General features: G+C 44.9%; 1 protein-coding gene across 3 annotated transcripts in view; it reads right to left on the bottom strand.

Moving 5' to 3' along the window:
* Positions 1-16,585: 16,585 nt before the first annotated feature.
* The window catches only part of Shisa6 (shisa family member 6), a 294,162-nt gene continuing 284,405 nt past the window's right edge, over positions 16,586-26,342 (bottom strand). For all 3 annotated transcript variants that reach the window (XM_075992134.1, XM_075992135.1, XM_075992133.1), the window contains 2 exons: positions 25,485-25,637; positions 16,586-23,561 (listed from right to left, as the gene is read on the bottom strand). In XM_075992134.1, the coding sequence (XP_075848249.1) occupies positions 23,011-23,561; positions 25,485-25,637 (704 nt within the window). In that variant the 3' untranslated portion in view covers positions 16,586-23,010. The remainder of the gene's footprint in view (positions 23,562-25,484; positions 25,638-26,342) is intronic.

The following is a 26,342-nucleotide window of genomic DNA, read 5'->3' as shown; positions in this document are numbered from 1 at the left end:
CTTTTTTATACACTAGCCCTATTCCATATATTTCCAGAAAACTCAAGCCCCAGTTCTGCCTGAAACAGGTGTCTTGGCTCACTTTTTATAACTTGTTCCTGCTCAATAATACTTGATTCTCATTCAATCCCATTAGGATAGTAGAGCCAGACAGCTTCGATTCGATTGTTGAGGTAAATGAGAGGATTTCTAGTTTCCACTGGTTTTGAAATTGGGAGGACAGAGGGGAAAAACCATATGAAAGTGGAGCTTGGACAATGGAAGTGAACTAAGAGATGGAGAAGAAGAAGTGGTCCCCGTGACATCACTTGGGCCCACGATCTATCATGCACACACGTTGGAGTCCTTTGTGTGAGCATGTTCCCTCCCAGTAGACCAGTTTCAGTTCTGCCTGTCCCTTGTTAAACAAGAGTAGCAACTTGTGCATAAAAAGAAAAAAAAATTACAGATGTTTATTGGTGAGGCAGAAAGAGTCCTTCAAGGAAACAGTGGAGTGAGAATACAAAGGGGCCACTTCCTGGGCTATTTCCATAGTGGGAGTGAAGGGGAGGCCTTTACCCCATTTGGTCAATACATAAAAGCTGTGGATCATAGACACGGCCCTCAGTTTTCGCCCTGCTTTTGAATGAAAACGGTAAACCAGAAATTAATATGGGCAGATTTTTCTGTGTTTATTCCCTACTCTGTGTTTAATTCCCAAAAGGGTGAAAGAAATGCTTACTTAATTAAACCTGCTAAACAACCATGGTCCTACTTACTTTCCCATACACTTGTCTTGCGGAAATATGCCATGAAGAGTTGATGAAGCTATTTTTAAAATTGAGTTCCACACACAGCTTAATTATAATCATCTACAGAGTGCAACTTGCATTTTACACCACGGGATACAGGTGGGCAGAATAAGGAAGGCCGCAGCGCCAGCATGCTTTCTTGGGCCTTTTTTTCTGCAATTGTGGGAATTCTTGGGCTTGGGGTGAACTTTAGTTCTTAGACATCACCCCCATGGTTTTAGAGGAAATTACACTTCTTGCAGATCCATGGAGCCAGTCTTTCTGGTGGCACCGAGCTTATACATTTGTGTAGCACATATTCTTTTGTGAATACAGTTTGGAAAATTATGTTTACCTTTGAGCTGGTCCTAGTAGATCAAACTATTTCCAGGACACAGTGGGCCGGTGTCCACAGAGAGGGGGTTTTCACACAGTTACAGGTAAGTTCCACTAGAGTGTGTAGCTCTCCCTGCCTGGTTTCTCAATGCAGCTACGGCTTAAATCACCTGGGGGATATTTTCATATATGATCAGTGCTGGTGCTAGGTGTAAGCACAAGGCTCTGGGCCTATCTCCAGCATATAAGAAGGAAAAGGATCACTAGGTCCCATTCTAGTGCACCCAAATAACAACTAGGGGCCCAAGCCTAGGCATCAGTTGGAAGATCTCTAGGTCACTGCGTGTATGCCAGGGCAGACAACCACTGGTGGACTGGGAAGATCTTTATCTCTAGGGGGAAATGGATGCACTTAAATCTTTTCTCTGCTTTTTCCCTTTTAAAACCACATACATAGAGGCTAGAGAGATGGCTCCATTGTTTAGAGCACTGGATCCTCTTCCAAAGGACACAGCTTTGATTCCCAGCACCCACATGGCAGATCCTAACCATCTGTCTTTTCAGTATTAGGGGATCCAGTGTCCTCTACTGGGTTCTTTAGGCGCTGCATTCTCATGGTGTAGACATATATGCCAGCAAAACACCTATACACAGAACATAAAAAATAAAAAACACACAAGCAATTTCTCTTTTTGGATACACTAGGGAAAATTAAAAAAAAAGACAAAAGCAAGAGGTAAGTGATAGCACAAATCTTATTGGGAGCTTGTGCTCTCTCTCTTTCTCGCTCTCTCTCTCTCCACACACACACACACACACACACACACACACACACACACACACACACACACACAGAGCACATTCCAGTGCTGAGAATTGGAAAAGGGCTCCAGGTATGGTCGACAAGCACTGTGCCTCTGAGCTACTGCCCAATCCCTTTCTCTGCTTCTTCAAATATTCTAACTTACATGAGCCTAGAGAGGTGATAGAAACCATAAAAGAAAGCTAGTTCATTAACCAGTATTCTTGCCTTTTTAAGATCCCTAAGGTTTGGGGTCATGGATCAGATGTAGAGAGCCTATCTAGCAAGTTCAATCCCTGAACCACACAGTATATTCACTGGGATTGTTGGCACAGGTTTGTAACCTCAGCTTCTCCAGAGGCTGAGACAGTCCTGAGTTTAAGGCCTACATGGGCAACTAAGCTAGATGTAGACTGAAGTTTCTGTCCTGCCCAGTCTCACATCCATTGAGTCCCAGATAAACACACAGAGGCTTTTATTAGTTATAAACTGCTTGGCCTATTGCTCAGGCTTGTTACTAACTACCTCTTACAACTTAAATTAACTCATAATTCTTATCTATGTCTAGCCACTTGGCTTGGTACCTTTTTCTCAGTAAGGCGTTCTCATTTTGTTTCCTCTGTGGTTGGCTGACAGCTGCGTCTCTGCCTTTCCTCTTCCCAGAATTCTCCTAGTCTGATTGCCCTGCTTATACTTTTTACCTGGCTCCTGGCCAATCAGCATTTTATTAAACCAATATGAGTGACAAATGTTGACAGTGCACAAGAGCATTATCCCATCACAGCTAGATCTTGTCTCAAAAAAAAAACAAAATAAGAAGAAGGCTAGGGATACATGATTCAGTGTTAAAGTACAGCCTAGAGTGCTGAAAGCCTTGGGTTCAGTCACCAGAAGAGAGGAGCTCCTTCAGGTTCAGAGGCCGGGTCTGAACTAAAAACTTGCATTGGCCAAAGCACTGAAGCGGGGAGCTAAGCACAACTCTGAGAAGCCTTGGAATGGAGTGATTATCTGCTTTGCTCAAGGACTGGAATCTTTGTTCCCAGCATAGTCTTAGGCAGGCATGCAGCAGCACCCACAAACTTAATAGAAATTCCAATTCTTGGTCCTCAACTCAGCTCCCCTGGGAAGGAAGTTTTAGGAAGCATTCTAAGCTCACAGGCTTCCCAGGTCATTTGGACGTATGGTGATATTTGCTAGCTGGGCTCCATGAAGAAGGGAATCCCTGCCTTTCCTTCTCATAGGATCCCACCACCATCAAGCAAGTTCTTTTATCTTGTGAATTTACAACTGACAGGAGACCTATAATGACCCACGTAAATAATCTCACTTGCTGCCAGATAACCTCCCACACCTCTTGTGCTAATATCTCACAAATCTCGGTGATTTGTGTCTAACTAAACAAAGACAACCTGCATTAAAACATCAGAGTATGCAATCTGAGGTTGTTGTCTCCAGGGAGCCACCTCTGTGGCTTTTGTTTAGGAGACACTCCAAGGCAGATATAAGAGAGAACCATTCAAGGGATGTGTCCTGATCATGGGGTTTGGGCTTGAAGGAGCTGGAGTTGGGCTGCCTAGCATTCCTGTGACCGGGTAAAAAGCAGAGATGGCTTCCTCTGCATTGTTTTAAAATCAGAAATCAGAGAAAAATTAGGGAGACTCAGCTATTGATTGCGGTGGTTTATTTCGTACATGTCAACTTGACCGGATTGTGGGATCGTCGCATAAATCGCTAGTAAGACATTATTTCTGGGATTTTCCAGCAGAAATTAGCATTTAAATTGGTGGTCTGATTTTTATGAAGCAGATGGCCCTCCCCATGTGTGTGTGCCTCATCCCATCTGTTGAGGGCCTAAGGAGAACAAGAGGTAGATGGAGGTGGCGTTAACACTGTCTGACTGCATGAGCTAGGACATTGATCATCCATCCTCGGCACACCCGTGCTCAGGCTTGAGCTCCTCCTTGCATCCACCCCACTGACTCTGCACCTCTCAGGCCCTTCTATGACACTGACTTTCTGGTTTTCAGATGGCAGATGGTGGGTTCGTTTCAATGGAGAACTCTGACTGGTAAGGGAAGGTAAAGTACAGGGACGCATTTTGTCCTGTTCATTCCCTCCGATGGCCCATAGCGACCAAGGAGGCACAGGCAGAAATCTGTAGGGAAGTAAGAAAGCTGGGAGTACCAACACAGGAAACTTCAGGCATTATTTTTTAAGCCGTAGGGCTGGAGAGGTTTTGAGTGGGAGTTCCAGAGAGTCAGCCCTGAGAATCGGGAAAGTTGCCAACGGCATCCTTGATGTGTGGTAGTGGGGTGAGTACGGAATTTGAGAATTTCCTCTGTGAAATTCCTCTCTGCAAGTTAGTAGGACTGGGAGTGGCTTTGCTGAATCGCCAAGTGCATTTGTGAACAACCTTTAAAACATTTTATACCTGGGTGGTGGTGGCTCACGCCTTTAATCCCAGCACTCAGGAGGCAGAGACAGCAGATCTCTGTGAGTTCGAGGCCAGTCTGATCTAAAAGAGCTAGTTTCCAGGACAGGCTCCAAAGCTACAGAGAAACACTGTCTCAAAAAACCAAACCAAACCAAACCAACAAACAAACAAAAGCCTACAACATTTTATGACTTGTATAGGAAAGTAAGTTGAAAAAATATCGGGCTGGAGAGATGGCTCAGTGGCTAAGAGCCCTGGCTGCCCTTGCAGAGGACCCAGGTTTAGTTCCCAGTGCTCACCGCAGATGGCTTCAACTCCCAGGTTATCTGATGCTCTCTTCTGGTCCCCGTGGGCACTCACACACATGGTATATACTCTTACATACATAATACATAAGTAACAATAAAAATAAATTTTACAAGAATAATAATGCTTCTCTATTCTATGAAAAATGAGTAGGCATAAAATCTACATAGAACTTCTTGGTAGGGTGAAGCACAATTAATAAAAACTCAAGGTCAGAAATTGGGGTTCAAACTGAAGAGATCTGAAAAGCAAAATAGCCAGTCACTGGCTCTTACCTCAACCTCATTCTGAAATGCCCATCCTGCCTCCAGGAATCTCAGAATGACCCAGTGTCTGAGCGCTGTCTCTCCCTGTCTTATATTCCTCTCTCAGGCTGGGAGATGCACCACCAGATTTCTATTGCAACTAATGTGGCTACTGGGATTAAAGGTGTGTGTTACCATAACCTGGTCTGTAAGGCTGACCAGTGGGACTGTTTTACTCTCAGATATTTAGGCAGTCTTTATTTATTAAAATACAATTGAAATGCCACTACAGTAGGGTTCATGGAGAGATTGCATGTGTTTGGTGTGGTTCTCAACACTCGGAAAAATTTTCATTGTAGATAACTTGGTAAGAGAAGCATTATAAATCTACCCAACCTATAGATAATGGATAACCCAGAAGTCAAGCTGCCGTCCATTTGGTTGAGCTGTCAGTCCTTGCTTTATATAAGCTGATTCTCATGTCTGGGTGTCTAAAAGGTGGAGTATGTCTGCATTTTGGAAAAATATGGGTTCAAGGAAGTCTCGTTCACCCACAGGGCAGGATTTGTTGGCCTCTGTAGGAAGCATTGTGTTGGTTGTGTTAATGTAAATACAGCACAGGACTTAAGAGCCCACACAGAGGGCTGGAACTGGAGACCAAAGAGGATTAGAAAACAAACATATTTAGGGTTTTATTTAATGCAATGTATTACCCATATCTAAAGTATACCATTTGATAGATTCTGGAATGTTTATATGTTCATAAAACCAACTATATAGTACACACATCTCAATACCTCAAAGTTCTTTGTGCTAATATCTCACTTTTGCTCTTCCTGACTGCCTTCTGCTCCCAGACACAGTGTCTGTTATCTGCCTTTCTGGACCATTGCCATCTTCTATAATTTAGTGCAAAGTGAGATCAAGCATGATCCCGAGCGCTGACTTCTCTCATTTAGGGAAATAACCTTGAGACTTGCCTGTGTTATTGTATCTCAAAGTCCATCTCTTTGTATATCTGGGTAGTACACCATCATTTCAGTTAACCATACATTTTAGCATTTCATCTGTTCATTAATGACCATGTGGGATATTTCTATCTCTTAGTGAATGTATTTTTATTACATACAAGCTTTTAAAATGACATTTCTGTGTTTACTTATGTGTGCATATGTGTGTGTGTGCATACCTGTGGAAGTTAGGTGATGACTTGTGGGTTTCAGTTCTTTCCTTCCATCATGTGGATCACAAGAATTGAACTTGGGTCTTAAGACTTTGTAGCAAGTGATTTTATTATGCACTGAACTGTCTCTGTAGCCTTGTATACAAGCTTTTTATAGCATACATTTTAATATATTCTTGAGTGATGCAGAGGAGTAGAATATCTGTATTATAGTATATATGTGTTTATTAACAAAAATTTCTGCCTAACTGTATCCCCAATGGCCTTTTATATTCCAGCCAGCAGCAAACAAGAGTTCTAGTCGGCTCTGCTTCCTTGTCCACTGTTCTATGGTTATTCTCTCTTATTTTAGTCATTTTAATACCATGTGGTAGCATCTCACTATGAAACTGACTTTTATTTCCTGAAGATTAAGTGGTTTTGAACTTTTTTATTATTTTTAGTTTTCATACATGTATACAATGTGTTTTTTGGTCACTTTCATACCAAATTACCCTCTCTCAATCCCTTCACATCCCCCACAAAATCCTTTCTTCTTCCCAACAAGTCCCTTCTCCTATTTACATGCTTTTATTTTTATGATCTGGGTTCCTTGCATGAACATAGGGTTCTAAATTGGAGCATGGACCACTACATAACTGAAGAAAATGATTCTTCTTCCTAAGCAGCCAATAACTCTTCAAGGATGGGTGGGACTTCACAAGCCTTTTTGTTGGTCATAATGGGATGTTGATGACACCACAGCATCTGTGAGTTCCTGGGTACAACCACTGTGTCATGTCAGAAGGCAATGTCTAGTGTCTGTCCTTGTTCTTACATTCTTTCCTCCCAACCTTCCACGATGTTCCGCTTTGAGCAAAATTTTGTCTCCCACTTGATGTGCATATATCTTCTTTTGTAAAGTATCTATTCAATTATTACTCTCTCCCCATTTTGGCAAGGCTGTTTTGACTATTTACATTTTAGAATTGTTTATGTACTCCGGGGAAAGTCCAGAGTCAAAGTCCTTCGCTTTCTCCTTCTCTCCCTGGTCCTTTGTATGGGGATTTTCCCTAATTGACTTTTATGCTCAGAAGTGATTAATGGAGTGGAAAACTTCTCTGTGTTGACTTGTCCTGAAAAATGTGGAAACAAGAGGTTTTATCTTTCTAGAAGGATGAGCCAGGTCTGTGCTGTGATGCTTTGTGGAATGGCATTTCACGTCGAAGGTGGCACTTGGGTTAGATCAGGTCACCTTCTGATACACGCTGTATAACCCATGTAGTAATCTAATTTGGAGTAGAACTGACCTTAATTTCTGTGGCGAGATAGGCAAGGAGGATGCTTGGCCTGCTGTGGCTGGAAGGTGATCTCATTTTCACTGTCTTTGATGTACATGTTCCATGCTATTCTAAGACGAAATCAAAGAGACATTCACAAGAGTAGTGAGGGGTTACTGCGTCTTCTGGGAATGGGCTTTACCTGTTCCTTCAGTTGGAGCTTATGCCCTCCCATTTGACACTGATTCCACCATCTCTTAACAGACTCAACAGACATAATATTATTGAAAATACCCCAGGAAGTGTGTTTCTCTAAAGGCAATGGTAATTGATAACTTATGAAGGATATAGTAGGGATTTAGGAAGCTGAGTGGTCTAAGAAGAGCAGGCTCTTTCTAAAGGGAAGACAATGCCCACCAGTCTCTTCTAGCATCTCATTTATAGTCCTCCATTCATAAAAAAAAGACTACTATAGGAAAAGAAGAAGTCTATTAGATAGTCATACCAGCACTGTTCTGGAAAACAAAGGGTAAAGACATAATGGTAGACTCTTCTCCTTCCCCTCCTCCTCCTCCTCCTCCTCCTCCTCCTCCTCCTCCTCCTCTTCCTCCTCCTCCTCCTCCTTCTTTTCTTCTTTCTTCTTCCATATATTGCATTCTGACTGCAGTCCCCCCTCCTAGATCCACTTCTCTCCCCTCAGAAAAGGCCAGGCCTCCCAGGTATATCAACTAAACATAGAATATCAAGTTGCAAAAAGACTAGGCACATCCTCTTATATTAAAGTTGAACTAGGCATCTCAGTAGGAGGAAAGGGGTCCCAACTTTGCTTCATAACAGCAGGTACTCAAGACAACCCCTCATTTGTAGAAGTGGCCTCGGCCAAGAATGGCTGGGAACATATTGCTGCTGTTTTCCCAGGAGTCTGTGGTATTGTCGCTAAAAGAGAGCCTCTAGTCCCACTCCATTCAAAAATTAAAAGAATAAATATCTTTGTTTTCATTAAAATGTAATATATGCTCATTATAAAACATTGGGAAACACATAAAAGTAAAACTATTTTAAAAACTGCTTGTATTCACTACCACAGTTAGTAATTTGGAGAATTTTCTTCCCAATCATTTTGTTATGCACACATTTATGTACATACATATATAACAATTTTGTGATATTTTCAACATTGCATGTACTAGTTATTGTATGAACAAAAGAATAATATATATTTGTAGGAAATCAGAAACTACAGAAAATATTGTTTTTAAATGAAGCCATACAAATTGGATAAATTATCTTTACTTCGTGGATAAGATAATGGATTTGCTAGTCTGTTTGTTTTATTTTTTGTACATACCCTCTGTCTAGATTTTCAAGCATAGTACATGTGATAATAATGATAATCAAATACGGAAAGGTCATTTGTGATATATATTATCTACTGATAATTACTTCATTAGTCTACAGTTGAAACCAAAACAATAGTGCAGAGTGTAATGGGTAGTCTTGGTTGTCAACTTGACCACATCTGTAAAACCCAAGCAGTTGTGAATTATACTCCCATGAAGGGCTTTTTTTTTTCTTAATTAAATCATTTGAAGAGGGAAGATACACCTTGAATCCAGATCTTTTGAGGTGGGAAAATACACCTTTAATCTGGACCACACCTTCTGCTGGCATCCTATAGAAAGGAGATGGAAGCAGATAACTTGCTATTTCTTTACCTGCCTGTTCATATATATATATGATACACACACACACACACACACAGACACACACACGCACACACAAACACACACACACAGACACACACATACACACAGACACACACACATACACACACATACACACACAGACATACACACAGACACACACACAGACACACACACAGACACACACACACACAGACACACACACCCTATCAGTTCTGTTTCTCTAGAGAATGCTGACTAACACACAGAGTATCTAATCCATTTCTGTGTGTGTGAAAAGGGTGCCACTCTGCAGTCCAGGCTTGGGTGGATCTTGGAACAGTCCTTCTCTCACAGTCCCCTTTTTCTGGGGTTACATTGAAAAATTAAAGAAAAAGAAAAACCTTACTTAGTGGTCAATCTTGGTTGTCAATTTGACACACCTGGGAGGAGGGACCCCAATAGAAGAATTGCCCCCTCCAGATTGGCCTGCTCTGTGTTATCTTGGGTGATTGATGACTGGTACTGTGGGCAATGCTATCCCTAGGTAGGTGATCCTTAGTTGTAGAAGAAATCTGGCTGAGCACAAGCAGGAGAGGTGAGCCAGTAAACAATATTCCTCCATGATCTTTGCTTCAGTTCCTGCCTGTCTTGTCATCTAAAATCAAACATTTCTTCCTCAAGTTGCCTTTGTTCATGGGTTTATCCCAGCAATAGGATCTTAACGAGGGCAGCTAGGGTTTGGTGGGTATTTCCAAACCACCACCATGTTCCTCTCCAGCGTGCCTCATCTTCAGTTTTGGCTTCCCAATTTTCACACACTGCTCAGAACTCTAACCATCCCTCGGAGGCAGCACAACATTGTTCTCGCCTCTGTGCTCTCCATGGCCCCTCAATGACTTTTCTTCATCCTTAGGATGAGGTGATGGTCTTTCATCATGGGACATGTGGTAATCCCTACCCATATGAAATGATGGAGGGTTCCCGGCGTTCATACACACAAAAGCCTTGGAGAAGTGCCAGTGCACAGCAAGCATCAAACATGACTGAGCCGTCATTGCACCCTCTGTGGCCTGCATGCTTTCTCTATATTTTGTGGAATGCATCTTTGGTTACCCCTGCATCTGAGTAACTAAGTTCCAGTCCCTGAAAAGGAAGATATTTTCCTTTAGTTTCCCTTTGGTCTGTTCTGAGTCATGTGTCTATAGTGACATGTTAAGATTAGGGCTTGTGACAAAGAGATGCTGGGGACACAGGGCAGCAACAAGGGCAACATACTACAAAGAACCAGATGTCTGTGCATCATGTCTTTCCTTCCCATCTTCTCTTGTTCTCCTTTGAAGATTATGCTTTTAATTTAGGAAAGCCTTATCTTCTCACCTTCTATCAACCACACTGGACAATTTCTTAGCCCCATAGCACAGTGAGCTTCCAGGAAGTCTTCAGAACAAAATTCCTTTTCCCACCCAGCTCCCAAGTCAGGCGATTTTGTGTACATAATCACATAGCAAGCAAGGAAAATGTAGTCTACCATCAATAAACACCTTCATTTCTTCTGCTCAGCCTCTCTCCTTTTCAGGCTTTCTCTAGAATAAGAAGCCATATGACGATTTCTCTACTTTAATGATTAAATGCAATCATGATTGTTAGCTTCCAAATTACTACAACACTCAAGTTTCTTCCAGTCCCTAATTCAGGGTTTTTTTAGGCTAGATGGCCATGCCAGGGAAGGGGACACACTCCCTCCACTCTCTCTTCTGTCAGAATACTCTCCCCCGCCTTTATGTTCAGCAGGCTGCCCCTGGGAGATGCACTGTCTGCGATGTCATGGCTGATTAACCGCAGACAAACATCAGAATCTGGTTGGTTTCTAGGAAGCCAGACTTTCAACAATTTGCAAAAATGCAAAACAATTTTGAACTTCTGGCTAATTTGGGTTTTGAAATTGGAGTCATTTCCAGAAGACTATGTTATTCATGTTAACCCGTCATTGCTGCATTGTTATGGTAAAATGAACTAATAAATACATGTTTCTTTTTGCTTGTCTTTATTGGCAGATCAAAATCATACATCCTTATGTGGTACAGTGTAATGTGTAATATCCTAGTACATTTACATTTATACATTGCGTGTTGACAAAAGGGTGCTTCAGTTTTCTGTCATCACAAACATTATCCATTTCTTTGGGAGGAGGACATTTAAAACCTTCTCTTGAAGCTATTTTGAATTATGCATTACAATATTGCTAACTATAATCACACTTCTGTGTAATAGAACACCAGACAGACTTGTTCCTCCCATCTGGTTGTGACTTTTATAAATAAAATTTAAATGTTCTGCATTTTAATCTTGAATATTAATAATTGTATACAGTGTGTGCTAAAGAAGCGAAAGCTCAATATGGTCTTTAATACTCTTTAGGAGTATAACAAAGTCCTGAAACAAAACAATATGACAATAGCTATTGAAAGACTTTGGGCTTCAAGATACGCATGGGCCAACTTCGGACTAATGGAAGCAACTCCAGTCACATAGGTATACAGGTTTTCATTGTTCTGTGTGGCAGGACTCTGCTTTGTAGCACTGAGATGCCCCTGGAGACATGTTTCAAAATCCCAGACAGGGAAGTGGGGGCTCAGCGACAGAGTCAAGAAGCAGAGCTTTGTGTAGTCCTAGCTTGCAGCAGTTTATTTGCGCACATCTCTGCACTATGTGGACATTGGACGCCCATCAGAAATTTGCTTCCCAGAAGTACATTCTGACTACAGATCTTCTAATTTGTTTGGAAAGTTCTAGTTTCCACTTCCCGCTTCTCCTGTCATTTAAAGTTCACCCTGTGATGGATGAGCATGGTGGGAAGCCTCTGAACGATTTAGCCCTATCTTTTCAATGATCTGCCTGGGCTTCCCCCTTCCTCCCCTCAAGTGTAAAAAGGTTTTTCTCTCTGTCTTGTATAACTACATATGTTCCTTTCATATCTTATGTGTTCTTTACTCTGACTTATTGTGAAACGTCAGGCTTCCCTAGTATGACTCATTGGTACTCAATCGTCAGCCTTGAAATGTTAAAAACAAACCTTTCTCTCTCCTTTCTACTGTGAGACTCTTGAAAGTACATGGAAGTCTTTGCACTTTGGGACTGAAAGGGTCTATTTTGACAGTCAAATTTGCAAGGACTTCACGGTCTCAGTCTACGTTTTCTCCAAAAGAAGAGTAAAGGACGGTACACCTGTGCTTGGCCCAGTTTGGAGGGAGATGGACAAAGGAAGCAAAGGGCACTGCTATAGTTCAAAGTCATCGCCCTTTGGTAGGGACTATTTTAACACGACCCCACAGAATCTTCTGTATGCATGTCATATTCACTGTTTTCTCTCGACTCCCGGGATAGAACAAAAGATCAGGTACTCTTTCATGGGATATTTTCTCAACAATTGAAGGATGCCCCTCTATAAAATATCGGCTCAGTGTGGGTTCGCAACTCTCCCCCTTTTTCATTTTCTGAAACATCCTCAGGGATGCATGCTCGCAGTTGTTTGTGGAGGAAGTGATTCAGGTGTCCCCTCCTGTGGTACCAAGGAGAGACACTTGACACAATGTGTAGGAGATTTTATTTCCCAAAGGCGGCTATAGCAATAGCTTCCACCTAAACGTTTTCCTTGAGTAACCCTTCCATGCTTCCTTCACGCCATGGCCTGTGTTCTGTGACGACAACTCACCAGTGTGTGACTCACGGAGAATATTATGTGACTTCTGAGGGCGCATCATGTAAAGGGACAGACGTACTGCCAGGTTCATCCTCTTACCGTGACCCTGTTCATCTCACCTGCCTGCTCCCTCACTGCACACTTGCCATCAGAACTCAGCTGCCAGGCTAGGAGGAAGCCTTTGTGCAGAGGACCCTGGTCAGCAGACTCGATGGTAAGCCCCTGTTGGGGTTTAGCTGACAGCTAGCCCTAACAGCTGGACAGGTGAGAGAGGAAGGCTTTACAATTCTTCCAGTCCTTCACCATCTGCCTTAAAGGGATGCAGAGCTGCCACTAATTTTAGGACATTTAAGGGCTGGAGATGTAGTTCAGGGGTGACATTTTTGTCTGACATGTGGCCTTGGTTTCACTCCTCAGAGATTTTAATTTGAAATCATGGGAAATGGACACACTAAGTGAGTTATAGAGGCTTTTGTTCTTCCATCCAGCGATTTTGGAATTTAGAGACAGAACTTGAGTCAGTTAGCCATAAGTCCTGGCCAGGAAAGGTGACTGAGGCTTAATTACTGAAGATATCATTTCAGTTTAGCATAACCATTTAAGAAAAGAGCCATATGCAAGAAAAACTGGAAATTTGCGGAGTTGGGGAAACAAGGGAGCTTGGCCTGGAAGTGGGAGGAAGGATGCTGTCATGGGTTGAATGGAGGAAAGTTCTAGCATTTATGAGGCTTTATGCCTACTGTCTTCTGAGCAGTTTTTATAGCCTATGTCAATAATAAATAGTGATAAAATTCTCATTATTTGCCTCAACTAATTTGAGTAATTTTTACAGTCAAAGGACTCCTAAATAAGACAGTCAGTAAAGTTGGGATAAAATTGGATGAACCTCTGGATGTAGTAAATCAGCTGCAGAGAACTTTGTCTGCCTTTAAAATACTCTGAGGGTTTTGTTCTAGTAACAGAAGGCGTCATTGCCTCTGTATATTCCCAGCCCTTATCCCACGGCACAGCGTGCCGACCACCGCGGTCATCAGTGCTACTCGCTCCATGTTTTCCATTCCCTGTCTTCCTGGACACAGTAGAATCTATGTCTTGGCTCTGCTATGGTGGGGTAGGGCCATATAGCCAGCCCCAGACAAGAAGACGTGAGTGGAAATGAGACGCGTCACTCTAGATTGCCACTTAATAGTCATTGCCAGGTCTTCTTGTTTTTTCCTTTGCCCCGTGACAAGAAATGGTGTTGGTGGTGACTGCCCCATCTATTTCTGGGCTCTGATTAAGGCTGAGAAAGCACCACAGAAGTCCAGCAGCAGAGTGGGGTGGAAATAATCCAATGGTGTTGGCAGTAAGTTTAGGCAATACCGCTTCAGCATCGCCAGCCCTCTGGGGAGTCTTCTCACACGCTATGACTGGAATTCTCTAAGAATCCCTCCTGGGATGTCCTTTCTCCCTTCACAATGGCTGCCCCTCTGCTTCCTAAGAAACACAAGAGGAGCAGGTCCGATGGTTCCCAGCTCTCCTTCTATGCCTGTGTCTACACCTGCATCCCTGGCCTTCTGTCTGTATCTCACACATACGTCATACATGGGTGATCCTGAAGCTTCCAATTTAACCTTACAAGGCTGTCTTGAAAAGACAACAGTTTCTCTTATATTAAACTTTCTATGGGGAGTTGGTACACTAAGCCTCAGTTTCTTCTCCATCTCTTGAACACTTGTCTCTTCAAAGCTCATTTTCGTTTTGATTTGTTCACTGAAGTTGTTTCCCTAAAATCATCCTGCTACATAAACCAAGTCACCCTGGACCCCAGAACTAAAAGCCACTTTTGTCATGTGGTCATACACATTCAAAGCTGATACAGGCAAAGTCAAAATGGCATGCTTCTCAATATTGAACATATATAGAGTCACGTGGGAGTCTTGTTTCATACAAATCCTTGGTTCCCACCACCAGGAATTTTGACTGAGAAAGGCTGGCATGTGTTCTAGGTATACACATTCTATTATGGACCTGGGGATACTGATGGGCCCCACTTAGAGGAACAATGGGGTTTTTGTTTTCTGAAAGTCTAAAATGGAGTCCAGTATGTGGGCCAATGTCCTTTATGGAGAAAAGAACTTCTTTGCCATGACTGCTATGAGAGACTCATGGAAATATCTCTCTAAAGGACCCAAAGGAGAGACTTCAAAAGCCACTCATGGAGAATAAGAGTTTAAGACTCTTGTATGTCACAGCTCCTATCTATCACTGTAAATTAGATTTGGAATTGGGATTAAGGCTGGAGGTTAAATGACCAAAACAACACCTTCTCCTCATGTTTCTAAACCACAGCTAAGCTCACTTTCTAAGACAGAGTGATAGAGGGAGTTCAAGGATGGGCTGGGCAACTTAGTGAGATCCTTTCTCAAAATTAAAATAAAAAAGGTGTGGGGGCTATGACATGGTGTGACACTGCTGGCTTAGCATTAGAATGAACCTTAGTTCAGTGTCCAGTACTGCCAATGACAATGACATAAAATTTAAGTTAAATGAAAGAGATTTTTTTCCCCTTAAAATCTTATTCAATATCACCATCCTTGGCTGCCATCATTTTGACACAAGGGGCGGATATGCTGACAAGATGAAGATACTGTCTAGTTAGCATTATGAGCGCTCTCTCTCTCTCTCTCTCTCTCTCTCTCTCTCTCTCTCTCTCTCTCTCTCTCTCGTTTTTCACTACCCTTCCACTCTCCCCTCCACTAATTACCACTTCCTGAAAAGTTTTAGCCAAGCTATAGAAATAGAGAGGAATATGATAAAAGGCATTTTAGAGCGATTGGCTTATAGAGTTTCTTGTTTTGGTTTAAATAAGAGAACTGAGCTCTAAAGAGGCTCAGGGATGTAATCCTAGCACTCAGGAAGTCTAGACAGGAAGATTCCAAGTTCAGTCAGTGGGATACTGGTGAGTTCCATGCTTGTCTTCCTTGGGGCACAGCATAACACTGTAATGAAAGGAAGGAAAGAATGGAGGCAGAAAGGAAGGAAGGAAGGAAGGAAGGATGGATGGAAGGAAGGAAGGAAGGAAGGTCAGTTTTTGCCTGTGTTTTTAATTGTATTCCATATTGTTTTTGTTTGTTCGATAAGGGAGGTCTCCTGAGAGTTTCTTTCGAGGACTATCTATTAGTATAACTCAGCCATTATTTGTAAGCATTAAGGTTAAATTTTATTTTTTTTTAAAAAAATACTCCAATCAGGAAATTTGTCTTCATCATTTTTTCCTCAATGATGAACATAGACTCCAAGTATTTCTATATGTGTGATGTGCCGGGGCATGTGTGTACTTGCTATGAGTAGGCCTGCACTGGAGAGACTGGCTTAGAAAGGAAGAAATGACAGTGATGAGCTCAGTGGTGAGCGCCATGATGTGTGAATGTATTCTGGAGTATGTGTTGTCATGTGTAGGGAAAGTTACCAATGCTGTGCTGACTTCAGGAGAACAAAACCCCTTGGAAATAGAGAATATGAGGACCTCCTTGCAGGATTGCGGGTTGACACCATGGGCACCGTGCATGATAACTAAATGCCCTATCATCAGTGAGGTATGGTCTTAGCCAATTAAGTAATCAATTAGTTAATTGATTCGTACTCACTATTGAGATGACTTAGGTTGGAATGCCTCAGGTAGCTCAGGCTGGCCTTGAACTCACTTCTGATCCTCTTGATCCAGCTTTCTGAGTACTTGAGATTTGTTGACCTGTACCACGAGGTCTGGTTGAGGATTTTAAAATATCAGCCCAGTGCTTCCAATAAGGTTTGATTACAGGAGCATTGGAGGGTTGGGAAGAGAGTATGCTGAACCTTGGGTTCTAGAAACTAGAGAGATGCTGTCTCATGGGGTAGAATAAATGATCTCCTGGGCAGAATTTTATTTGTTCAGTCTGTTTCTACGTTCTGGTGAGCAACAGATAACCGTAGCAACAACGTGAGCGTAGGCCAAAGAAAATAATATCAAAGCCACATCCAGATAAAGAGAGCCTGGAACAAAACTGCAAATCTGAATCAGTTTTCATGGTGCAGGTTTTTGATGTTCTGGGTTAAGTGTCATGGATCCTTCGCCACCTTTAATCTGTTCAGCCATGGTAACTAATGCGAAAATAAAACTGAGACCCGATATCTAATAATAATGGCGCTGGAGGAGATGTGTTTAGACAGCACTGGAAAATTCAACTCTGCTTTCAGGTGACACAAAGCCCTGGGTTTACCTCTCTGCGTTCCTCTTTCCCATCTTATAAAAAAGCTTGTTTTGTATACTATACCATAGGACAGTTGTAAATCTGCACTTCGGTGATTTCCATGAACTTATGTAGTTCCACAGACACCACCAAAACATAGATTTGATTTATTGGTTTTTTTTTTTTTAGACAACATTTTGGTATGTGGACCAGGTTGGCATCAAACACATAATCCTCTTGCGTCATTCTCCCGAGTTCTGGGATTACAGATGTGTGCCACTGAGCTTGGCCACATCTGCTTTGAGAACATCCCATCACACCTAAAGTTCCCTAGCAACTGTCTGTGGTCGATCCCTGCTCCTTCTCCTGACCACAGTGATCTCCCGTATCCTTCCTCGCTTTTTGGTATGACCTTGGTTTTAACTCTATAAGCATGCAGCTACTTTAAGACACACAGGTTATGTTGAAACACCTTTATTCTTTTGATCCATAAATATTGGTTACTGACAAAAGTGGAAAAAAATCCTTAAGACTAAATCTCACTAAAGCAATCTCTGTGTACAGTACATGGAGGGTGTGCTTTGACAGCGAAGGAGAATGATGAGATTTGTACAGAAGCAGTCATGGGGGCACTGCTCATTGGGAAGGGTCCATGTGAGTGATGGAGAAACTGCAGAGGTACGGATAGAAAGGTACTTTTCATAATGCTTCCATATAATAAACATAGAATCCATAAATCCAGCTAACGAGTAAAAATGTTCCTTAACTCCCCCCCTTAGGAAATTGTGTCCCCAACTAAAAATGTTACAGTAAGAATTGCCTTTTATTAGAGAACTTCAAGAATTCCTTACTACAAAATGTCTAGTTGAGTTTACAGGACTAGAGATGTCTTTGGCCACTACGAAGCAAATGAATGGGTCCTCTTGATGGAGTGGCATTTGAGGGTGGTCGGAGGACTGGCAGCAGAGCTGAGCAGGGTCTTCTCCTCCCACATGAGGGAGGCTGTCAAGCAAACACACAGCATTATTTTTCTGAATGATGGAAGGTTAATGTGTTTGCGATTTACAAGACGGGTTAGATGACAGGGACTTGGAATTTCCATTGGTGCTTCACAAGCCTTCATGGGGAGGAGGACAGTATCACAAAGAGGGGCCACAAAGATACTGGGATGGGGTGAGAACCCGTCTCCCAGCAGCCCAGGTGGTGATGCCTCGTCCTCTCCAGTTGGGATGGAGTTTCAGCATCCTGGCGTGGTCTTCAGGATGCATGCTGTGGCATGGGATATAATGGCACCCCTTGTCACACAGAGCCTCTGCCAAGTGTGCTCCTTTGAGACATGGAACGAATATCTCATCTGACCTTAAATACGAACTCTGTGCCCAGATCAGACATCTAGACCCTTTTCTTTCAGCCTGTCCCCTCTCTGAAAGTAGAGTTACCTCCCTCCAGCTATAAGGACATCAAAAATGAAAACTCCAAACTCAGAATTTCGCAGCAACAGACACCCAGGTGGTTTAGGTATGTTTATATGAGAGGCTTCTGAGACACACGGTTAGCAACCTGTTGAGTCATCAGGCCTTAACTTTCAGAAACAAGAGTATCCATGTGTGGCCGAGCCCATTGGTTCCTTCCACCCAGCATCTGGCGAGGAGTCTGGTGGCCGTCTAGGGCTCCTGAGGATGCTGCCACAGGGCAGGCAGAGTGTGATGGGTGCAGCTCAGTTGAAGTGGGGATGAATGTAGAAAAGGGAAAGGGTGGAGAATGAAAACCCTAGAGCTGAATGAAACTTTGGGGGCTCATCTAGTCAAAACCCCTCATTTTATTGGTGGGGAAACTGAGGCACTGAACTGGAATGTGACTTGCCCATTAGTTACAGGGCAAGATGGAGACAAAAGCCAGACCTAGAAGCCATGTTTCTGGAGCCTCGATCCTCTCTCTCTCTCTCTCTCTCTCTCTCTCTCTCTCTCTCTCTCTCTCTCTCATATGCCACTTTCCAAAATCAAAGAGAGGGATCAGAAAGATTTGTCTTTCATGTTAAACCTAGCATCAAAATGCATCACTTATAAAAATAACTCCTATGTCCTGAAAATACTTTGTTAAAGCACAGCAAGCCTCCTGGAAACATTTCACAGTTCCTCAGATTCAGAAAGGGTGGCAGGGGGATGTGTGTGGGAGCTAAGTGCTGGCTCCTCTCAGAGTAGCCGCCTTCTAGGGCCCAAGTCATGGGCAGCCCTTTCAAACTATGATATTGGGTCCAGTCCACAGACATCTGTGGAAGGAATGAGAGATGAAGCAGGTGACAGCTAAGAGCTCTCCAAAGGCAATGGGTTGAGTTTGGTGGCAGAGATGTTGGGATGACTGCTCCTTCATCCTTGGAGACTTACGAGTCATGTCTTTGGATGAAGGGAAAGCTGTGATGTTCACTAGAAGAAGGGTGTTGGAACAGAAGCAAGAGCTACAGGCATCAAAGGGGATGGATCTTTGGCCAGCGCAGAAGACTCTGGACGAGTAGCAGTCTGAGTCAAGAGCTTCTTGAATCTGGTAGCTGCAGGAATCAAAGCTGATCTTTTGGCCATGGTACCTCTGCTCAGGCAGCTCTCTCCCTTCCCTTTCGGAGATCAGAGGGATGGGGTGGGCCCCATGGCTTCACATCTGGGGTATCACTTCCCATGTGAGGGAGTGTAACAAGCCAACGAGGCAAATGAAGGACTCAGAGAATGTCCGAATCCTCCACACTTTACATCAAGAACTCCAATTCTCAAAACTAGAGACTTCGGCAGGTCCAGGTGAAAGAGACTAGGACTGGAGGAAGGTCGATGAGTGGAGAGGGAACGGCGGGAAGGCCAGAGGAAACTGGTATAGTAGGCTAAGAGTGAAAGTGGAAAGAAAGGGAGAGATTTTCGCTGGGGAAAGAACTGGAGCTTCTTAAAGGAAACACATTGCCTAAGACACTGGGGGGACTCTGATGATCAAAGTCCAGTTAGGAGGTTAAGGAATTATTGGCAAGCTTCTGTGGCTCACGAACAGATGGAGTCATGAGTTCACTGGAGGAAGTGAGAAAAGAATGCTGGAAGGATAGGGGTGGTAAGAAGCCTTCAGGAAGAACACTTGGGGCAAGTAAGACCTGGACACACCTAATCCAGGGCCGTGGAGACATGCACAAAGAAACAAAACAGACAGAGGAAAATCTTGAGTTTCCTTTGCTTGGGATATGAGTGTTTATCATGAGGGAGCCATGACCCTTCTATGTGTGACAGAGAACACCAGCCTGCTTGGGCTAGAAGCCGTGACATCTGGGTTCCAGCCCCAGACACTCTCAAGTGAGTTCATATAGCCAAATAGCTAGCTGGTTCTGGAGTGATGGATGAGTTGGTGGGATCTAGTGGTTTTCCCTTGTCACCGAAGGATAAGCTCCACAATCCCAATGGGTGCCTGAAACCACACAGTACAAGACTCTCTATGTGTATTATGTTTTCTTCATATACATACACATACAATAAGGTTTAATTTGTAAATTAGGCACAAGAAGAGATTGACAGTAAAATAGGACAAGTTATAAGAATATACCATAATAAAAGCTATGTGATTGTGGACTCTCAAAAGAGTTAAGACAAATGCTAATATTTCTGGATCATGGTTGGCTACAGGTAATTTAAATGAGTCATGCAAAACTGAAGGAGGGGTCGTGGATTTCCATGTTGCAGTTAAGACACAGTTTTCCGGAGTTTGGAGTAGGGAATTGGATCAGACTAGTCTGTAGACTTCTGTCTCTGTTACTATGCCTCTCCTTTTGAGGATGAAGCCAAAGAAAAATCCTTCAGGAGAAGCAAGCATTCTGACGTAACCGATGCCAGGTATTTTATACCAGAAGATGGTAAAGCAGGGAAGAGAAATAATTTGAAATCAACTAATAAGTTTGATAAAACAACCCCTGAGACAGACAGACAGACAGAGAGGAAGATAGACAGACAGACAGACGCTTTTGCCAGCGCCAAGGTGGGGAAAGAGCCTGGGGTAAGATTTTGTTCCCCAAGGTGTAGAGAATTAAATAGCCATCTGGAAGATTCTCCAGGGGATGTCCAGACACCTGGGAGGGGATTCTCGCCTATCACAATCTCGACCTTTCTCCTCCCCAGCAGCACACAGCCTTTAAAGGGGCTAGCTAAGGGTCAGAGAGTTACAAGGGGCTGGGCTGGGGCCAGTAGGACATGCCTTTGCTTCTGGAAGGGAGCCACTCTCTGTTTGGATTGAGCTCTTCTCTTCCCGTGAGCCTTACCTTCTGCAACCAAAGCTCATAGACCCATGGGAACCAGCCCTTAAGAAAAGCAGGGACCAGGGAACTCCTGGCCCCATGGTCCCAGGGATACCCAGGCAGTGGGGAGGCTAAGGCCTGCCTTTGGAAACTCCAGTTTCCATCCTTCTGGGCTCTGAAGAACACTCCTGCTCTCACAGAAGGGACATTCTGGGGAAGGGGATAGGAGAGCTTACAGCGCTTCAAAGCAGCAAGGGGAAGCAGCCCACGGACTTAGACTTGGCTAGATTAAAAACGACCAGGACAGATACAAATTTCTTACCACCTCGCTTTTTAAGGGCAATATCCATGCAGAACTGAGGGGACATAAAATCTGACTTTAGGACATTGTTGTTGGAGTCCGGTAAGTGATAGTTCCGTTTCTTAGGTCACTCCACCAGAGGTCTTGGGCTGATTCTCCCCAGTCCCAGACCAGAAAGATACCCTGGCCCTTTGTGGGGGGGGAGGGGTTGATGTGGCCCCAGAACAACATCCCGGGACACCATTATTCATTTGCATCTGTCAATGGGTCTTGATTCCTTGGATCCACTGGTTTGAGGAAAGTAACAGAGCTGCAGGGGGTGAGGTGGGGAGGTGGGTGGGAGAGGGAACACAGGAAGAGAGAATGAGTTCTAAACAGAAAGCGGCTGCGGAGTGGGCGAAAATGGTGGAAAGGCGTGCACAGGATCCGGCATGACCACGTCAGAGAGCTCCTGCCTGTTCAAGGGCTAAGCTTCTTCTGTCTGGAAACTTCTTCCTCCATCCTGCCTGAGGCTCGTGGGTGGGGGACAGACAGAGCCCTAGAAAATGGGAATGGTGAGCCCCTGAGATCCTGGGCATCACAGTGGCCCTCCCCACCCTAGCTCTCTGCCTACTGCAGGGGCCTCCTGGGAGCAGAGCTCGGGTGAAGAAGGCAGGCCTGAGAGGAGGTCCTAGTTCAGACCCAGTGGCCTGGAGGAAGTGGGGAGACGATCAGATGGCTGCCAAGGCACTTCTAAAGTCCTGGCAACCCATCGCTACTCCTCTCTGGGGGGCAAGAGCTAAAGCCCCAGGGAGGTTTGAGGAGAAACAGTGAAGGCTGGGAGAGCACAGCCCCCCCAGTACAGAGGCAGGGGCAACCAAGCAGCTAAAGGAAGAGGACCCTTCCTGTTTGGGGGGCTGCAGGGCTCAGCGAGGGAGGGGCCGCTCGGTAGAGACCAGAGTTCCAGCAGGCAGAAGAGAATCATATTGTGCTTATGGACACAGCAGCTCTCTGGCTGAGAGCGAGCAGGCAGTTTTTAGGCACTAAGAGATTTCTGTGATGCGGTTCTAGATACAGGAAGGAGACCGAGTAGTCTATTCGGTCAGCCCACTGACTGCACCCGCTGGCTGGCCGGCTGGCTGTTCAAACTCAGGCAGCTTCGGATTACCTTCACCGGGAGGGTCCACTGGCTGGGAGAACCTTCGGTTGAGTCTCCTGGAAGGGGTGGGGGCGGGGGCGGGGACGAGGGAGTGGCGCAGGTGGTAGGAAAGACTGGAGCCTTACCACTCTTCTCATTCGCTTGGGGGAGGATTCTACTGGGAGAGAAAGAGCTCTGTAGCCTGGGTCTGTGCTTGTTGGACCAGGCATTTGGCGCCATGTCCCTAGGGGTATGGCTTTCTGGACAAAGGCAGCCCACCTCCAGTTCCAATAGGGGAAACTGGGGAGGGGAAGGGAGGAGAGCAAGGCTGGACTCTGTGCTCCTCATCCCTGCCCTGCTCTGCTTTGTCCTGCCCTCGCTCTGCCAAGCAGCCCGGCCACGCTGCCGGTCACACGGTCACTTCGGTCTTGCTGGCTGTGTAGCAGGTGTGATGGCCCGGGATATAGTGCAGTTGCTCCACCGTGTTGTGTCTGCGGGAGGCAAAGGCATGGCGCTTGGCTGCCGTCTGGCTCTGGCCCAGGGTGGCATAGGAGTTATTGGAGGCACTGGGATGGGAGTGCATCTTGGTCATACGGTAGCGGTCCAGCACTGGCGTGGACACAAAGACGTCCGTGTGCGAGATGGCCCGCGACAGCGATTGCTCTGGGAAGGCCGTCCGCTCTGGGGACAGCAACGGGTCCTGGGAGTGCAGGCGCTCTGTGGAGAGCAGCTGTTCATCAGACAAGATTCGATCATAGGGCATGCCAAATTCATCAGACAAGCCCCGCTGTGGGGACAGGACCCTGTCCTGGGACATGGCCCTGATGGGCCTGCGTGGCCGTTCTCGAGGCAGCGGCTTCTGTTGAGACATCTGGATGACGTTGAGGGGGAGGGTGCCACGGGCTGCGAGGTCTGGAAGGTGCCTCCGCCTCATGTAATACTCATCAGCTTCCTTGTCAGCTGCAAGAAGACAGGAAGACAGAGAGAAGGAAGTAGGGAGATGGGGCAGCTTCAGGGAGTAAGGTAGGTGTGGGGGTGGGGGTGGGGTGGGTGCACACGCCTCTTCCTCAACCACAGACTTGGAGATCTTCAAGGATAACAGGACCAAAAGCCTTTTGTTAGTAGAGTAGGTGAGGGGTGAGGGCGGGGCTCAGACAGGTGACCTTAACTCCCTCCTCCACTGCTCACACAAAGGAATCCTTAAGGGCTTGTGAACCTTGGGTGGGTTCCGATTCAGGGGCACTAACTACTTGCACCCCAGGTTCTGTATCTCCAGTGGGCCCCCAGATTCTGTTTCTTTTTCAGGAATCACTTTGGGGGGACAGTTAAATGACTTCCCCATCCAGCTCATAGTGGAGCTGATGGCAAGCCCAAGGCATTCCTGTGGCTTGCCTGCTGCACCTGCTGCATGCGGTTCTGAAGAAGAATGGTTCCTGGTTTTGCTAAAACACCCAGGTAGAGTTGACGGCTTTCAGATGATATCTACAGCACTACTTTATGAAAACTGGGCACGGAATCAGGTTTTGTTAGAATAAAATAGGATGTGCGTCTAGGAGGCATTTGCGGAAAGCTTCACTGGTAACCTAGGAACCTAGTAACACCTTCTCTGGAGTAACAACCAATGTACAGGAAACCAACACATGGGCATCCAGCCCCCACAGCCATATCACCAGCCTACACTTACTCCCTGTGCCCACCAGGCAGCAGGCTGGAGCAAAACTGTACGTGCATCTTGCTTAGATACTTGGAGCTCCTGTCTTTCTAGTGTGTTCTTCCAGAATTGCACTATGGATCCTTGACTTTTTCCAGGGCACATGCAAGGCTGCATTGTTCCATATTTCAGTAAGGAGGCCTCTTCCAGACGGCTGTTGGGACTCATTGCCTAGTTGCTTGCCCCTCAGTGGGCTCAGGGTTAGTGTGGGGACTGTCCTGCCAACTGAACCTCATTCTTTCATTTCAGAGCATCCATCAGACCTCTCAGATGGTCAGAGATGCTCTAGTGTTGTCAAAGAAACTCAGCATTTCTCTGTAGATGGCTGAGATGGACTTGGGCTGAGCTTCTATCACGATGAGTCACCCTGAAACTTGAAGTACATGCCCACACACTAACTGAAGTTGGGCAGCCATCACACATGACTTATAGGACTGGAGATGTAGGTCAGGGGTCAAATGCTTGCCTAGCATATACAGAGCTCTGTGTAGCATCCCCAACACACAAACACACATGTACGCACACACACACACACACACACACACACACACACACAAACACACCAGTACACACACACATACATGAGCAGGGGTATTGACTCATTCATAGGGTAATGAGAGGAAGTTATAAGGATCAAGTCAGAGAAGAAAAATGTTCCTAAATGTACTTTCTTGACATTTGAATGCATTAAACCTATCAATGCCAATAGCCATTTCAGACTCACACAGCAGAGGTCAAGAGAAACTAAACCTAAGTTACAAAATGGAAGTATGAACTTAAGAAGGGTGGAGACTCAGGTCCTCGAGATGGTCTTGGCTGGGTTAGAATGGTTCTTTGGGCCCTTGGTACCTCTTTTTCAAGGAGTGACACACAGGAAGGCCCATGGTTTGAAACAGGCTAGTGGCAAGCTGGTACATGAGTGGTAAGTACAGCTTATAGAGGATGGGGGCCTCAGGGTCCTACAGCAACATTCTTAACCTTGACAAGGGTGAACTCAGGACCAGGGGACCAGAAGAAAGAGTTCTGTTTATTCTCTTCATCCGGTGTACAACTCATTCCTTTTCTTGGGATGCTACATCTGGTCCCTTGGGTATGGGTCAAGAGAGCGATACAGAGGAGGATGACTTGGGGACCTATGAGACAGACCTCAACTCCAGCCAGCCTTGACTTACTTAGCCTCTTGAGAGATGAGTACTTGCTCGGATTGGTCTTCATGGCAGATTCATATGACGGAGGCAAGTGGGCTAAGTTCTGGAAAGAACGTGAGAAGGAGAGATCATAGGGTTCGGTGGCCGACGTCAGGATGTTGTTCATCCGTGGCTTCTCTGCAAAGGAAGGGCATGGCGTTAGTGAACATAAAGGTGGAAGTAGCTGAGGCCAGGGTGTCCAAGTTTCCTCTCCACGTTATGCTCCATGCCTGACTAACGAACCCCCGCCTGCTTTCCCGTGCTAGGACCCAGGAGGAAGTGCTAAGACTCAGTATGTGCGCATGTACGTGCGTGTGTGCATGCATGTGTGTGTGTGTGTGTGTCTGCTCTCTTTCCTTTTGTCAACAATTCTGAGGGAAGGGACTGTCTTAGCTTCCTCTGGCTACCATGGCTACTGATCAGTCCCTGAGGATTCAACTCGGACACTTACCAACTTCCTCCGGGTACATCACTGGTCTGTCTGATGAAAACTGAACCAGGTGCAATGAAAGAGCATTGTCCTGGCTAGCCTTTTCTCAGCTTGACACAAGATAGAGTCACATGAAAAGAGAGACTAAAATTCAGAAGGTGCTTCTGCCAAATGGCCTGTGGGCAAGTCTGTGGGGTGCTTTTTTTTTTTTGATTGGTGATTGATGTAGGAGGGTCTGTCTCACTGGGAGCAGTGCTCTCTTTGGGTTTATCAAACTAGATGGTGTAGGAAAGCAGGTTGAGCAAGCCAGGAAAGAGCAAGCCAGTAAACCCAGCAAGCAGCACTCCTCATTGCCTTCTGCTTCTATTCTTGCTCCAGGTTTCCCCTCTACTTCCTGTCCTGACTTCCTTCAA

This window comes from Microtus pennsylvanicus, chromosome 11, assembly GCF_037038515.1.
Source record: "Microtus pennsylvanicus isolate mMicPen1 chromosome 11, mMicPen1.hap1, whole genome shotgun sequence".
NCBI classification, from domain to species: Eukaryota; Metazoa; Chordata; class Mammalia; order Rodentia; family Cricetidae; genus Microtus; species Microtus pennsylvanicus.
The sequence above is the reverse complement of the archived record's forward strand: the minus strand, read 5'-3'. Positions and strand labels throughout refer to the sequence as shown.